The 15768-nt window shown below is 45.7% G+C and overlaps 1 protein-coding gene across 1 annotated transcript; it reads right to left on the reverse strand.

Moving 5' to 3' along the window:
• Positions 1-3429: 3429 nt before the first annotated feature.
• CCR3 (C-C motif chemokine receptor 3) lies at positions 3430-4500 on the reverse strand (the record flags this gene model as incomplete). Its single annotated transcript, XM_081106241.1, has 1 exon — positions 3430-4500. The coding sequence occupies one exon, from the start codon at positions 4498-4500 to the stop codon at positions 3430-3432; it is 1071 nt and encodes a 356-aa protein (XP_080962367.1).
• Positions 4501-15768: the final 11268 nt, after the last annotated feature.

The following is a 15768-nucleotide window of genomic DNA, read 5'->3' on the forward strand; positions in this document are numbered from 1 at the left end:
AGGGGATTTAAGCAGCTTGTCCACAGACCTCACATCCTGACTTTCCCCCACAACCTGGTCTCCCTGGTTAAGGTATGACTATCAGAGCCCCAGACCTTGTGGGAGGTGGATTGTCAGGGTCAAGAAACTTGTCTAAAGGACAAAAAAGTGAACACTTTAGAATGTGTGGGCCATGCAGTCTTTGTCATAATGACTCAACTCTGTCATGGGCAAAAGCCACTTAACCAATTGGTGAACAATTGAGCGTGGCCATATTCCAGCGAATTCATGGTGCAGGCATGGGCCGGATGTGGCCTGTGGCTCACATTACACCCACCCCTGGATCAGATCTGTGCAGAGAGAAAGAGAGTGGTGGCCCTACCTGTACTGGGATTTTACCCAGGGGCAGAAACAGAAGAAAACCCAGCAAAGTTATTGGCCCACAGGCTAGGAAAGAGAGGAACCTGCTTTGTTCAGATGTCAAGACTAATATTTTAGTTCTGGAATTTGAAGAAAGCCCAGAAATTCAAACTGGGAAAAGATCATCTTTTTTATTATTATTTTATTGTTTAATAGCAGAGTATGATGCTCAACACAAAGAAGGAGAAACAGGAAGTCCACACTGTGGTGTGTTCATGATCACCTGCCATTGTCAAGGTCAGATGGTTCCACCATCTGTGTAGTGCCTTTTGGGCCACTGTGTGGTGCCAATGGACCCCCCTGCCTGGGCACCACCCTCACTTCCACCCTTTGCTTCATTAAAGAGTGGTTCACAAACCAGTTCGAATATGTTACAGACGCTGTACCCTCCAGCCTTAACTGAGTGTTTCCAACACCCAGCTTCCCGGGAGCTTTCCCCAAACTAGGAAGGGCCCTGGGCCTGAGTGCTGGGAAATCAACATCCCCCAGGAGCAGCCCTCAGGCGTGCAAAGTAAGTACCCCACCCCCTTACCCCTGGAGTGGGATGACTGAGGTGTGGACTACACTGTTTCTCGGAGTTTTCTAGCAGGTCTGAGCTCCAGGCGCCCCCCCCCCCCCCCCCCGCCCCGGGGAAGGAGCTTGGTGATGCACCCTTTGCTGGCATCTTCCTTTTCCTTCCCCACGCCCTGCTGGAGTTTCTTGTACTTTCCAAATAAACCCTCGGCTCTCCTATCCTTGCCCCGGCACTGCTCTTGGGGGAACCCAACCTAAGCAGAATGTCACTCTCTCTGTGTCCTTTGTGAAATGCCTTCATTCTGCTTTCTGCAGCAGGGTCCCTGGGTCGCCTGTCACATTTCATCATGGCCATTTGAGTCAGATGGGTCTCTTCCACTGAACAATGAGTGAGTTTTCTAGAAATGGGTCCTGTTTGATTTTGTTTGCATTACCGGCATTCCTCCTGGTCTGTGGCAGAGTGTTCAAGGCATGTGTGTGCTGACTATAGGACGCTGGATGTGTAGGTAGAGTAGAGGTGAAGAGGCAAATTTGAAGGGAATAGTGCTGCGCTACTTACCACATGCAGCAGCCACTAGCTTCACGTGATTGTTAAAATTGAATAGAAACTCCCCTGGCTGGTGTGGCTCAGTTGGTTGGGCGTTGTCCTGTGCACCAAAAGGTTGCCAGTTCTATTTCTGGTCAGGGACATGCTTGGGTTGTGGGCTCAATCCCCAGTAGGGGTGTGCCAGAGGCAACTGATTGATGTTTCACTCTCACACCGATGTTTCTCTCTCTCTCTCTCTCTCTCTCTCTTTCTCTCTCTCTCTCTCTCTCTCTCTCCCCCCCCATCCTTTCTTTCCTCCCTCCCCCCTCCTTCTCCCTTCCTCTCTCTAAAAAGTCAATTAAAAATGAATAAAAATTAAAATTTCAGTTCCTCAAACACACTAGCCATATTTCAAGTGCTCATAGCTGCCCTTGCTGGTAGTGAGCACACTGGATGGTGCAGATGTGCTGGGCTGGGGAGCACAGTGGAGCACCCTGAAGTCATGATTTGATTGTGGGCAATTTGTGTGGGTCACAAAGCCTCTAAAAGCCTTCAGGGACCAGGGGAGCATATAAACAAGCACCTTTATCTGGCACTGTAATTACCTAAGGGCAGACACTACTTCTCAATGAAAGTCTCTCTCTTACATATGATCTTGGCCTTTGATTTTCTTCAATCAACCATATATCACTCCTGGTGCTCTAACATCATGCTGTCTCTTGGCCAAGTTCTTCTCTGGGTGCTCCTGCCACCTCTCTTCCCAGCTGTTGGGCTTTCGTTGCCTCCACACTTGCACTTGTCCCCTAACTTATCTCCTGCATGGTTCTGTGGCCTCCCCTCCATCCTCTGTGTATGACCTTCTTTATCTTCCTAAGGCACCAGGTTGATAATTTTCTCAGAACCTTTTACTAGCTCCCCTTGCCTTCCCAACAAAGCCCAAGATGCTTTGCCTGAAATTCATGACCCTTCCCGGCCCACCAGGCCCACCCTTCCATCCACACATGTTCGTGCTCTCCCCTCTCATCTTTGTATTGGGCATTTCGTTGGCTTAAGGTGCCTCCCAAATCCTCTCCCTTTCCAATCCTGTTCCTCCTTCATAAACCTGCTCAAAAGCCACTTCCTCCATGAAGTCTTCCTCTCTCAGACTCCCCCTTCCTGGACCAGGCATAGCATTGAGTGTGTTCCTCTTTGCACTGGGGTTATTTGTTTCTGTCTTACACCCCTACTTAATGAAAGGTTTCCTGGAGGCAAGGATTGTGTTTTCTTATATATTTTGCATCCTTCCCTTAGCTGAAAGCTATGGTAGTGCATCCTGTCTATATCACCTCACACACAGTGGTTGAATGAGCAGTGAGACAGGCATTTAGGAGTACAGTGTCTGTACATTTGAGGGCTAAGAAGTGTCTATGAGCAGGCCCTTTATTCTCTATACTGAAAATTCCAATAGAAAATCAACTCAGTATTAAGAATAGTCAGAGCAGGTGTGGCATACCATTATGTTGTTTGAGAGTACATAGCCATAAACTGTAAAAAACAAAACAAAACAAAAACAAAAACAAACAGAGCCTTTTTATCAAGCAAGGAAAGAGCTAGGCACCTTAAGAAGTAACATAATGGATTTATTGTATTTTGTGAAATACGTTTCATTCATGCCAGTAGCTGGCTGAAGTGAAGATTTAAAATATACAAAGCTTTGCCTGTTTGTAGCTGCATATCCTAACTCTCTAACACGTGCGTTAAAATGTATGTTAACTCTTCACAAGCAAAGCTCTGCTTTTCAGGGTTGACAGGAAGTAAATTGGCCAGCCATTGGCCTCTGGTAATGACTGCGTGGTGCATGGATATACCACAACCATTGTGTCTATATTTTTAATGTCTTCAAGAGCTTTTTCAGTGTTGCACCGGAAGTTCAAAGCACGGATGTCGTTGGCTCCAATGCATCTGCTTCATGTGCCCAGCGCATCTTCTTGAGGCAGTTTCCTGCATCTGACCTAAAATACAGCAGAGAGTTCCTGCTCCCCTGTTGACGGGGACACAGAGCTGGTTCTTTCCAGTTTCTCCCCGGGAAGGAAGAGGTGGCATTTGCCCAGGCGCACCACCACCTGCCTGTGGAAGAAGTGGCGCAGGTGCTTCCGGAACCTCTCCCCGACGAAGGCGTAGATGACGGGGTTGACGCAGCAGTGCGTGTAGGAGATCACCTCCGTCACCTGCAAGGCCACGTCCAGCTGGTTGCTCCGCACGCAGCTGATGTCGAAGAAGATCTCTTGAAAAGCGGAGAGAAGGACCACCAGGTTGTAGGGGGCCCAGAAGAGGAAGAAGACCACCATGATGATGAAAATGAGCCGAATGGCTTTGTGCTTTTTCCTGCTGGGGCATCTCATCAGCGTCTTGATGATTCCGGAGTAGCAGACCACCATAATGAGCAGGGGCAGAGCCAGGCTCAAGAGGTTCATCCTCACCGCATAGAAATGCTTCCAGGCGTCCTCCTCGTCCTCGGGGTACAGGGAACTACAGAACAGCATTCCGGACTGCTCCTGGGCCTTATGGAAGATGAATTCAGGGAGGGCCACCAGCCCCGCCAGGGCCCACGTGATGACACTGCTTATGATGCCGATAGTGACCGTCCGGGTTCGCAGGGCAAACACGGCATGGACGATGGCCAGATACCTGTCTAAGGTCAGCAGGATGATGAAAAAGATCTCCCCGTACAAGCCGATGCAGTAAAGCCCCGAGAGCAACTTGCACATACAGTGGCCAAAAACCCACTCATTCCACTTCAGGTAGTGGATCCAGAAGGGCAGCGTGAAGAGGAAGAGCAAGTCGCAGATGGCCAGGTTGAGCAGGTAGATGTTGGTCAGAATGCAAAGGCGCCTGTACTTTGTGAGGATCACCACCACCATCACGTTGCCCAGCAACCCGACCCCGAACACCAGAGCGTAGAGTGGGGGCAGCAGCTGGGTCCCCAGCACTTGGACGTCGGCTTTGACACATGGTGTGGAGAGCCCATACTCGTAGAAGGTGGTCTCTCCCTCCATCTCAGGCCAGACTATTGTGGTTGCCATGTCTCTGGTCCCTGCGGTAGAAGAAGCAGAAACAACCCCACAATTAGGCACGACCACTGTTTCTGAATCCCAGTTGGTTTGTTACTTACCCAACAAAACCACATGTGATAAACAACCTGTGTGTGCAGAGGTACTTCAGTGTGTCCATCAGAGCTGCTATGAGGGAGGAGTCAGCAGTGCCAGATGGAAGATTGGAAAGTCAGCATGACCGCAATGAGAAAGGAGACAGAAAGGCTGTGGGTGGCGGTGAAGACTGGGGATGTTGATTTCTGAAAGCATTTGAAAGAAGTACAAAACAGGAGAATACAGGCTGGAAAACAATGACAATAACAATAATATCATCATTATTCCTATTGCTGTCACTTTTAAGATAGTTTGCATTTTATGTTTCGAGGTTTATATATGACTTTCAAAATCATCTTACCTATTTAAAAACTAAATGCTTTTAATAATAATAGTGATTACTGTTATTACAAAAAATGACCTCTCTCCCTGGCCTCATGATAACGTGCTGGTCACCATAGCTCATGGGGAAATTGAAATTTGACGAAATTTAGTTATTTACCCCAAACTCTCTGAATACAAAAGTTCAGGCTAGCCGTGGCTGGTGTGGCTCAGTTGGTTGGAGTGTCGTCTCATTCAGGTTATGGGTTCGATTCCCAGACAGGGCACATACCCAGGTTTCCTCTTGTTGAGGTGCATACAGGAGGAAACCAATTGATGTTTCTCTCTCACATGGATGTTTCGCTCTCCCTTCCTCTCTCTCTAAAAATCAATGAAAGTGTGTCCTAGAATGAGGATCAAAAAAATTTTTTTTTGCCCAGCTGGTGTGGTTCCGTGGTTGAGCATTGACCTATGAACCAGGAGGTCATAGTTCTATTCCCAGTCCAGGCATATGCCCAGGTTTTGGGCTCAATTCCCAGCAGGGAGTGTACAGGAGGCAGCCAATCAATGACTCTCATCACTGATGTGTCTTTCTCTCCCTCTCCCTTCCTCTCTGAAATCAATAAAAATCTATTTTAAAAAATATACATATATTTTTAAGTTCAGACTAGATCTTGAGTATCTATGACCAATTTTATTATCACTAGAGTCAAGTGCAGTGATTTTTAAGTTTAACTTTTGATGATGTAGCTATTAGATTTATTACTAACTATTATAACAATTACAGCTATAAGCAGTATTAACCTAAGTTAATTTACCCCCTTTCTGCTCCTCATAATCCTGAGACAAGCCTGTCATGTAGGCCAATGGGATGGATTCCTTATCAGATTTGATATTTTTAAGATCAGGATCCCCAGGGTCAGTGCCTGCTTTTCTTATAATTACAGACTTCACCAGAGAAAGAGGAAAGCCAGACAAGGAGGGAGCCCTAGGAAGCACAGTCAATCCCTGCACTATTGCCTCAGAGGAAATTCTGATGACTCAATCCTCTCCGTGCAGAGGATGGGGAAAGACATGAATGTTTAAGTCAGTGGGTGTTTCTCCAGGCAAGTCCTAGAAAAGCAACAACTGGAGTCAATGGCCAGGACTTGTCTTTGCTCCCTGACAGAGCACTGAGCCCCCAAAGATCTGCCCTGCCAGGGTTCTGTGTGGGTGGGAGGCACAGCAGCCGATCCTGACCCTTCCTCTCACCAGCTGCAGGCCTGGGACAAGCCCTCACCTCTGAGCCTCATTAGCTCATCTCCGAAATAAGGATCATGATACTGCTTGAGGTTGTGGTAAGGACCAGATGAGACAGTGCACATGAGACCGCATGTGAAACTCAGAACAGCTGTAACATGGGAAAGAAGCAGAAGTGAAAGAAAGGCAACGAGAAGCCATTGCAGATGAAATTAGGGAAATGGGGCTCTGTGGACCTGTTTGCATGGCTCTGTCCCAGTACATCAGTGGCACAGGCAGGTTTTCCAGCTGGAACACGGAGGAATGGCCGATTGATCTGATCTTAGCAGCAGTCTTATTCCTAATGGCATAATCCACAGCAGCTGAGAAAAACCCCACATCCTTCTATGTGTTGTGCATTTACAACCACAGAGAGCGTCCCTCTCTGCTTTAATGTCAAAGGAGTAGAGCTGCCCGCTCCAGACAGCAAAGGTGTAGTAACCTCTATTCAGCATTCATTCTTTGTATTTCCTTCCCTTCTCTCCCAGACTGATCTAAAAACAAGACAATTTAAAAAATTTCCTGAAGTTTTGTTCAACTTGAACAAATCACATGTCTTTAAATCACATGTCACTTCCATAAAATCAACATGATCGGTGAGCTAACATTGGGGAACCTTTAGGGGGCGCTAGAGTGCAACACATAGGGGAGCGCACAAGCAGCTTCTAGAGAGTCAAGAGTCCAGAATTACTAGTCACATGGGGTCAGAAATATGAAAACTGGCTTCATGTAGTTAGATGCGCTTTTCATCTGTCTGCACAGTCCTAGTGAAAATGAATACTTAAATCTGAAATAGGAGGTTTGAATTAGGCTTTTAAAAATGGCTTTTTACATTTCAGAAAAATAAGACAACAATAGTAAAGAAACAAACATCAACAATAAAGGAAAGCAAAAAATGAAAGTTGAAAAGCACCCCAAATCTCATCATGCTGAGTTTAGCACTAATATTAACATTTCTCCCTGTGATGTGTACACATGGGTATACACTTTCCCCCCAAAAAATGAGATGATGCTGCTTTAGCTGGTTCACTAAAATTGCTCTTTGTACAGCTCCACTGTGCGATGCAAATGAAGCCTCTGTCTGTAGTGTCCAAAACTATTCGGATCTCTGTTACCAGCTTTGCACTCGCTGGGGAGCCAAAAACAGAATTCACAAATTGGAGTCAAAGTGGTTTAAACTTTGCCTGGCAACATATAGAGAAATTAGTAAAACCTAAAGTTGTTGCCCGCTCATAATTTTAGTTTCGTGTCTTCTCTCATTGGTCCTTTCTAAAATGGCAGTGGTGCCCGGCTGGCATGGCTCAGTGGATGAGCGTCGACCTATGAATCAGGAGGTCACAGTTCATTTCCCAGTCAGGGCACATGCCTGGTTTGCAGGCTCAATCCTCAGTCTGGGGTGTGCAGGAAGCAGCCGATCAATGTTTCTCTCTCACCATCGATGTTTCAATCTCTCTCTCCCTCTCCCTTCCTCTCTGAAATCAATAAAAAATATATTTTTAAAATACAGGGTTGAGGCAACCTCGTCCCAACCCTGAGCTTTTTGCTGGCATGTGCTGCAATGGTTTATAGCTAATGGCATCATGATCCATGGTCTTCCTTGGACACTGTGACCTCCTCCAGGTGAAAGTGTTCCCTTAGCTCTGGCTGGAACCGAGACCCCTCTGTCAATGCCACATCCCACCAGGGTCCTGGCTCAGGTCCTGTGCCCCTTCAGAATGGACAGGCACCCAGACCTCCTACAAACCAGGAACTCTCAAGAGGGCAGACTAGATTTTTTTGCCGCCTGACCTCCTACTTAACTGCTATCCCATGTGGGCAAAGAGGTGAGTTGCAGGGAGACACCCTCTTAGGGTTCCCCCCAATTTATCAGAGTCCTCCGCACACAGCAACTCCGGTCAAAGCCTGGCTGGGAAAGATAGGGAACCACAGGTGTGATGGCTTCCTCCCATGACCATTGTCTCTTTTCTCATGATTCCTGGAGGCAGAAGGAGAGGAGCCTCCTCCCCACATTCCTGTCCAGCCAGGTCCAAAGAAATATATATGTTAGGTCCCTGCCCACAGGAGGCAGGCGAAGAGACCTCATTATCATGTTGGGGCCAAGCCGTGTTGCAGTAGAAAATGAGCCCTTTGGGCCTGATATTGGCTTTGAGGTTAAGATCCCATAAGAGGAAACCCAAAGGGGTGCTGGTTCCCCATAATGGGTTGGTGTGGTGGAGAAGGGGATAGGTGACTAAGAAGTTTATCCTGGAGGTGAGAAGTCTGAAGGGAAGGCGTCCCAACCAGAGAGAAGCGGAAGATTGCTATGTTAGGGCGTCCCACCAACACAGGGTCACCAGGGATCTGGCCCTGGCGGAGTGGACCCTCCTGCCTTGCATGTGAGGACTTTGGTGAGGCAAAAGCTGGCAAATCAGAGGGTCAAGGGAAATGATGCTTATCAGAAATTTGAGTGGACGGTGTGGTCTGGAGAAGCCGGCAGTTAGGTGTTGGGGGTTCCCACAGGCCCGTGGTTTGGGCACCAAAATGTTCTGCAAGGACAGGAGCCAAGTAAGGAACGTTGTATTATTGCATTCTCTCACAATAAACCATTGTGTGTGGATGTCAGCCCCAAGGGGATGGTTAGGTTCTCTTATGTAGGGTAGAAGTATGCAACATAGGGTCAGGGTGTGAGTGCGCCAGATGGTCAAGCAGAAGGATGGAGGGGAGGGAAGGGAGGAGAGTGCACAGGTCAGTCAGGTGGAGAGGAGCTCTTATCTTGCAGATGCCAGCTGTCTTCCTCAAGCTATGAGAAAAGGCTTATAACAATGTATATTTCAGAAACATGTCTGAGCAGAAGAGATTGGGGGTAGTTCATCCTAACAATATATAGGCAGCCTCCCTTTTCAGTGTGGAATATTTAGCAAATACCTCTCCGTGTTGACAAGCATCGTCTTGTAGTCATAGGTTTAAATTTTAATGAATTTTGCAAAGCTGAATTGAGTATAATCATCTAGTATTTGGAGGCACTTCTTTAGAAAATATATTTAGGTTTAAATGCCATTTTAATGATCACAAAAAAAAACAAATTTTAATGATGACACTAAAGGTTGCTCCCAGGAACCTGGAGCACCAAGTCAGCATTTAATAAGTTTTAGAAATCTTATATATAACAAGAACCATCAAGCTTTCTTTGATTGAAAGAAATTCCTAGTAGTTCATCTCTTAGGAATTTACCCTAAAAGGGAAAACGCCATTGTGCATAAAGGTGTCCGTTGTGGCATCATTTTCATTATAGAAAGAGACAAAGAAATGGAAATGGTCTAAATGCTGGACACATGAAGGATATGCTGAACAAACTGTAGTCCATTTACACAATAGAGTATTTATTATGCAGTCATTATAAGCAGTTCTGAGACCAGGTAGAAACACAGACAAATGTTCATGAAAAATGGAGAGAAAGGACGGTGCCTAAGTTGAGATCACAGCATGGAGCTATATGTACATATAAAAGGCAATGGACAAAAAGTAAAAATAGTGGTGGCAGGAAAGTGGATGGTCATTTTTAAAGTTGTAAAATTGGAAACTTTTCTATATTTCCTTACAATTAAATTGTAACTGAAGGCTAGTGCTTAGAAGCAGTGACCACTGGAAGACTTAGCAAATACCGAAGGTAATTGGGTTGAAACCCTAGGCAAATTACTTGACAAAGGGCTTATTAGTACTCATCAGAACTTGAAACCACAGCGGAGACCTAAGAAACCTGAGGTGGAGGCTATGCTAGATAAAGCATTTGATTTTTGCTTGGAAATGTTAGTGGCTTGCTTCTCCTTTTTGATCTTGGCTGGAGCTGATGCACAACCACCCAGACTGGAGACTTACTTTTAACCAGTTTAGGATGCTGTGTAAATGGTCACTTTCCATGATTTGCATACAACACTTCTCTTAATGTGATCCAAGTTTACATGCAGGGAGTTTTTTCAAAAACCTCATCAGAAGCTAACCTTATGGTCACCTAGAATTACAGATTAGCAGGTGATGGGGTTTTTAAAGTGGTCCAAGATTGTATCCAGAGCACTGTGCTAGATCCGAGGCAAGACATTTAATGCAAACATTGCCCAATTGAAATGTAGTCAAGAGGAAACCCTACCCAGTGAAGATGAGCGAAGGAGCCAGGGGCATCCACCCTGCAGAAATGGCACTTGGGGAGGAGAGGGAGCAAGGTGCTGGCTGTGGCTGGGGGTGTTCAGCATGATCAGAGGGTTCAGCTTCCTGGCCCCTGGTCCTTCCACCCCCGCCTGTGCCACGGAGAGAGAACCACTGTCTCTTTGTTAGGTATCATGTGTATTGTCATTGATATCACCCTTGTGAATTATTTTATATTCTGATAGTTTAAATTTTATATCCTGCATCTAGTTCCATGTGGTTGAAAGTTATTAGAAAATATAATTTGTAATGATTGCAACATATTGTATAGATATTTGTGATTATTTAATCATTGTCTTATTGATGAATGATTGTTTCCAATGTGCACTTTTATAAAAAATGCTGCAATAAACATATTTGCCTGCATTTTTTGTTATTTCCTTAACGTAGATTTCCCAAAGCACCATTTCTACTTGCAGTCCATATTGCTAAGGCTCTTGATGCATTTTGCCAACTTGCTCCCAGAAAGTGTGTAACAGTATATTTACTCTTGGCACCAGTAGGTGATGATACCCTTTTGAGCAAGCATCCATCAACACAGAGAAGGTTTAAAAAGAACATAATTATTTTGCCAATTATATGGCCACAGGGATGTCATTATTGTTGTAACATTTATTTAATTTCTTTTTAAACTGTAATTATTAGTCACGCGTATTTCCTTTTCTATGAATTATCTGTTTGTGCCCTCTACCCTTTTTATTCCACTGGCTATATCTGTTTTTCTCTTATTGAGTCATACAGTGCTTTCTTTCCCCAGCAGAAGTAAACTCAGCCTGCATGGTTCAATGTTATCATCACCACCTCTGACAAGAGCTGCAAATGTGTTCCAACTCCTATTGCTTCCATATGCTAAAGACACCATATTCCCGCCTTTCTCCCCCCAAACACTCATCAAATAACACTTAATTTCCATCTCCAGCCAATCCAAGTTTTCCTAGATTAGAAAAGATTTCTATCCCTACCCACCCTTTAACACAGGTCCAGGCAAAGCCGTCAACCTTGTAGATTCAGACAAAAAGACACCAGATCAGTCCACTGATTCATCTAATAGTCTGACTCAGAGTGGATTTTCAATGAAAACGTGAAACAAGCTTTCTTACAAGTCAGTATCAATAAACACAAAACTAGTAAGTGTAACCCTCGTGGAGTGGTCAGTCAGCTTCTCAATTAGTTGAGAATTTAGGAAAGCCTTAGGGAAGGCAACATGGGCACAGTTATGGGTATAGTGACCGAACAGGCATAAAAGGCTGAGTTAGGATGAGTGGAAGGGACAAACGTATCTTGCTGTGAGTGGGAGAAAGACAGGGAAATGGGAGAAAGCAAGAAGATAATGGACATATTTTATAACACACTCTCCCACTTCGGCCCCATGCTACTTACTAAACTGGATCTTCCTCCCCTCTGTCTCCCTCATTCAAGGGCACTCCTGGGAGGTATCGCTTCCACCCACCTAGGCCCCTCGCTCCATCTCCTCTTTCCTAGAAACCTGACACTCTACCTGGAAGTCTCTTTTAAATAAACAGCTTCTTTTGCATTTAGTAAATCCTCCCCCAAATGAAATAAAAAGAAGACAAGTGGTACCTGCTAATTTAGCAAAGTCCTTTAGGCGTCCAGTGACAGCTTAGGTCTCGCCACTGATGAACTGGCGGTACCATCTGTTCTGAGTTAGGAAGGTGGGAAACAACCCAACTTCCTTTTCTGAACAGGCTACTGTCTCTGGTTTTGCAAGTTTTCAGAAAGATATCAAGTTTGGTGCAGTTCTTGTTTTCAATGATCAATATCGCACACTCAGTTGAGTAATCCTTAACAAGAATGCTGCTGATGTTGAACAGTTCCTAAAGGGTTCTTAGGGGTTCTGCATTTGCTTGGCATTGCTCATTTTTGAGGAAGGGGTGATAATTCTTTTTTTAAAAAAAATATATTTGTATTGATTTCAGAGAGAAAGGGAGAGGGGGAGAGAGAGAAACATCAATGATGACAGGGAATCCTTGATCGGCTGCCTCCTGCATGCCCCACACTGGGGATCAAGCCTGCAACCCAGACATGCACCCTAATCGGGAACCAAACCGTGACTTCCTGGTTCATAGGTTGATGCTCAACCACTGAGCAACACCAGCTGGGCAGGGGTGATGATTCTCGAATAATTATTGCTTTAACCCATGGAGAAGCCGGATAATGAAACAAGATTGGAATTTCCCTGTGCAGGAAGAATGTTGACTAGAGATGTGGTCGGCAAACCGCGGCTCGCGAGCCACATGCAGCTCTTTGGCCCCTTCAGTGTGGCCACGAAGTTTCAATTGCACTGTACGTGCGCGCCCGCACGTGGTATTTTGTGGAAGAGCCACACTCAAGGGGCCGCAATTTGCCGACCACTGGACTAGAGGATAACTTAATTGTTCTGCTGAGCTCAATAGGCTATTTCAATGAGGCAGGTTGTAGCACAAGGTTTCACAACCCAAGAAAACTGGAGTTCGAGTTTCAGTTGTAGTACCTACAGCTGCATGACCTTGGGTTAATCATATAGTCTACCTGGACCTCAGCGGTCTCACCTGTAAACTGGAAATAATGACCACATCACAGGGGTGCTATGGAGCCAACTGGATAAATGTGCAAAAGGGCCAAGCAAGCATGATGTGGGTAGAGTAGCATATGGCATAAGCTTCACAGGGCCGAGCCCAGTGCCTGCTTCTGTGCGGATGTGTGCAGGGGACTTAGCACGGTGCTGGGCACAGAGCTGGTGCTCACCCTACATTTGTGAGAAGAGCTCTGACCATGTTTGGTGCCATTTTTGATGAAACGGCTAAGTGGACAAGTCAATGAAATTCACCACATGTTTATGAACAGCTGCTAGGTAGGACGGACTGTGCTATATGCTTCAAATGATGCGGAAAAGATAGGAAGAAAGGACAGACATTCTGCCAGAAGGGCATCTGGGCATCCTGGGGCTGCAACTGGAGGGGGCTTAGCAGCCAGCACTCAACCAGCTGTGTCAGCAGAACCCCTGTCAGAGAAGAGGTAGAGGAACTGGAAGCTTCTGGTCTGAAAAAGAGAAGCTAAGAAGTTCTTAGTTATTTTATGTTATTAGAAAATTGGCCTTTGCCATGGGTTATATGAGGCATCCCTGGGTGGAGAGGTTACAAGGGTCTGATTTCTAGCCCCTTGAACAAGAACGGTGTTAGGAGGGTCTCCCAGAAGGGGGGCTGTCTTGGTAGCCCATTTCATTCAGAAATTCAGCTTTAGAAAAAGTTAAAACGGGGGTTACTTCACGTGAGGATAAACACAACCACATACGATTCCTGATAGGAATATGACTCAGGAGTTTGTAGACTCTGGCAGGCCGTGAGGTGACTCCGGGGATCTCGCTCAGGTTTTTCCCACGTGCCCGAAGCTTTCTCCTGGGTCATTTTTGGTATCAAGAGGCTCAGTGTCTTTCATGTTGTGGCTCCTCTTTAGCTATCACTGGTTAAACTAACGAATCTAGCCAATGTATTTGATGTCTCTCTCTTTTTTTTTAATTCAGCCCAGTTTTTACCCTTCCTTTTTTTCAATACAGACTCCATTACAATTTTAAACCATCTGTAAAGACTGTAGACGATGTCTCTTATGATCCAAGCATTAACGTGATCACTGTCAAGATGATGCCTGTGTCCTTAATGGAGGGACTGTTGTGTTCTCTAATCTGCCACACAACACCCTCTACGAGCAATGGCATTATGCTTCTCTCCTACACTGTTTGGGAAACACTCACAGAGATTCAGAGTACACGCAAGTCTCTGAGAAGTCCTGCAGTGAAGAACCGATTTATATTCTGTTAACCCAGAACGTCCCAAACCTATTCTTAACATTGAAAAAAGTTCTTCTCCAAATAACACCCATTAACATCCCTCAGAACTGGGGTTCCTTCGGAGAACTCTGGGAGATGCTGGCCTCCTGCGTGGCCGTCAAGACACAGTTGCAAACTGCTCTCTGGCCCATTCTCTCATTTTGACAGGGGTCTCCACAGCTGCCCCAGGAGGTCGGCAGGGATGCTCTTGCTACCTTGTGTGATAGACGAGGAAACGGAGATTCAGCAAGGACTTGGCAAAAGCCACCAAGAGAGTGACGGGCAGAGCTGAGACGACTTCTCAGGTGCTCTTTTCCACCTGCACTGTACAGCTGTCAGAAGGACAGGTCCCTGCTGTCCTTCAGCTGAAGATGAGGATGACATTGTGACCAAATGTGAATGCAGGACCTGAACCATTTTCCCTGAGGTCTACAGGGGCTTGTTCTGTCCTGGTCCTTCCCAAGATGGACAAGTTATTGTTGGTGCTGCTTTCAGGCTACTCATGCTCCTCAGCTCACAGGTATACTAAGTTATATGGAGCAACCTGACCCCAAAACTATTACCCTCCAATCTTCCAGATTCTCAATGTCACATCAACTAAAGCAGAAATCTTTCAGGAGGAAACAACGAAAACAACAGCCAGGACAAAGCAAGCAGCAGTCAGATTAGAACATAGCAGCACGTGAAAAACAAAGAACCTTCAGAAGTTATGAAAGGGCCAGAAGTTTCTTGCAGGAGAGCTCAGGTCAACCCCAGCCTTGAGTGTGTGAGAGGAAGTAATTGCCAGAGCAGCAGGAACGAGTGCACAGCTTCCTTTAATTAGACCCATCCTGTCCCAGCTCCTGGGGGCAGGGTCTTGGGGCCACCCTAGGACAGGAAGGTTGGGCTCAAGCCAACAACTCCTTCCACTAATCTTTCTCTCAGGAGGTTATTGGAAGGATCTCTGTAGCCAGCAGGGCCGGCCTCTCGCACATTGGTGGAGTGTCTGGATAGGTAAAGGCACAGGTCTCACTTGACCTACCACTAGACAGCTTTCCAAGTGGTTGTACCAATTCAGACTTCCACCAGCAGCGTCTGAGCATTCCAGTCGATCCATGTTAACTTTGCTTCACAGAAGAGGAATGAGACACTTAGGAGCCTAATTAGCATGCCCACAGGCAGTAAAAGGTAGGCCCAGGACAGTGATGGCGAACCTTTTGAGCTCGGCATGTCAGCATTTTGAAAAACCCTAACTTAACTCTGGTGCCGTGTCACATCTAGAAATTTTTTGATATTTGCAACCATAGTAAAACAAAGATTTATATTTTTGATATTTATTTTATATATTTAAATGCCATTTAACAAAGAAAAAGCAACCAAAAAAATGAGTTTGCATGTCACCTCTGACACATGTGTCATAGGTTCGCTGTCACTGGCCTAGGATGTAAATAAAGGACTGTCTGATTTCAGAGGCCCATCACTGACGTGCACCCCTCCACATACACCCTGCTTTCTGCACAAAGGTGGCAAGTTCCAGGCCGATGGCCATCATTGTTAATCTGTTACCTTTTTTTTTTTTTAATATTTTATTGATTTTTAACAGAGAGGAAGGGAGAGGGAATAGA

This window comes from Myotis nattereri (genome assembly GCF_964212035.1).
Source record: "Myotis nattereri genome assembly, chromosome: 14".
NCBI classification, from domain to species: Eukaryota; Metazoa; Chordata; class Mammalia; order Chiroptera; family Vespertilionidae; genus Myotis; species Myotis nattereri.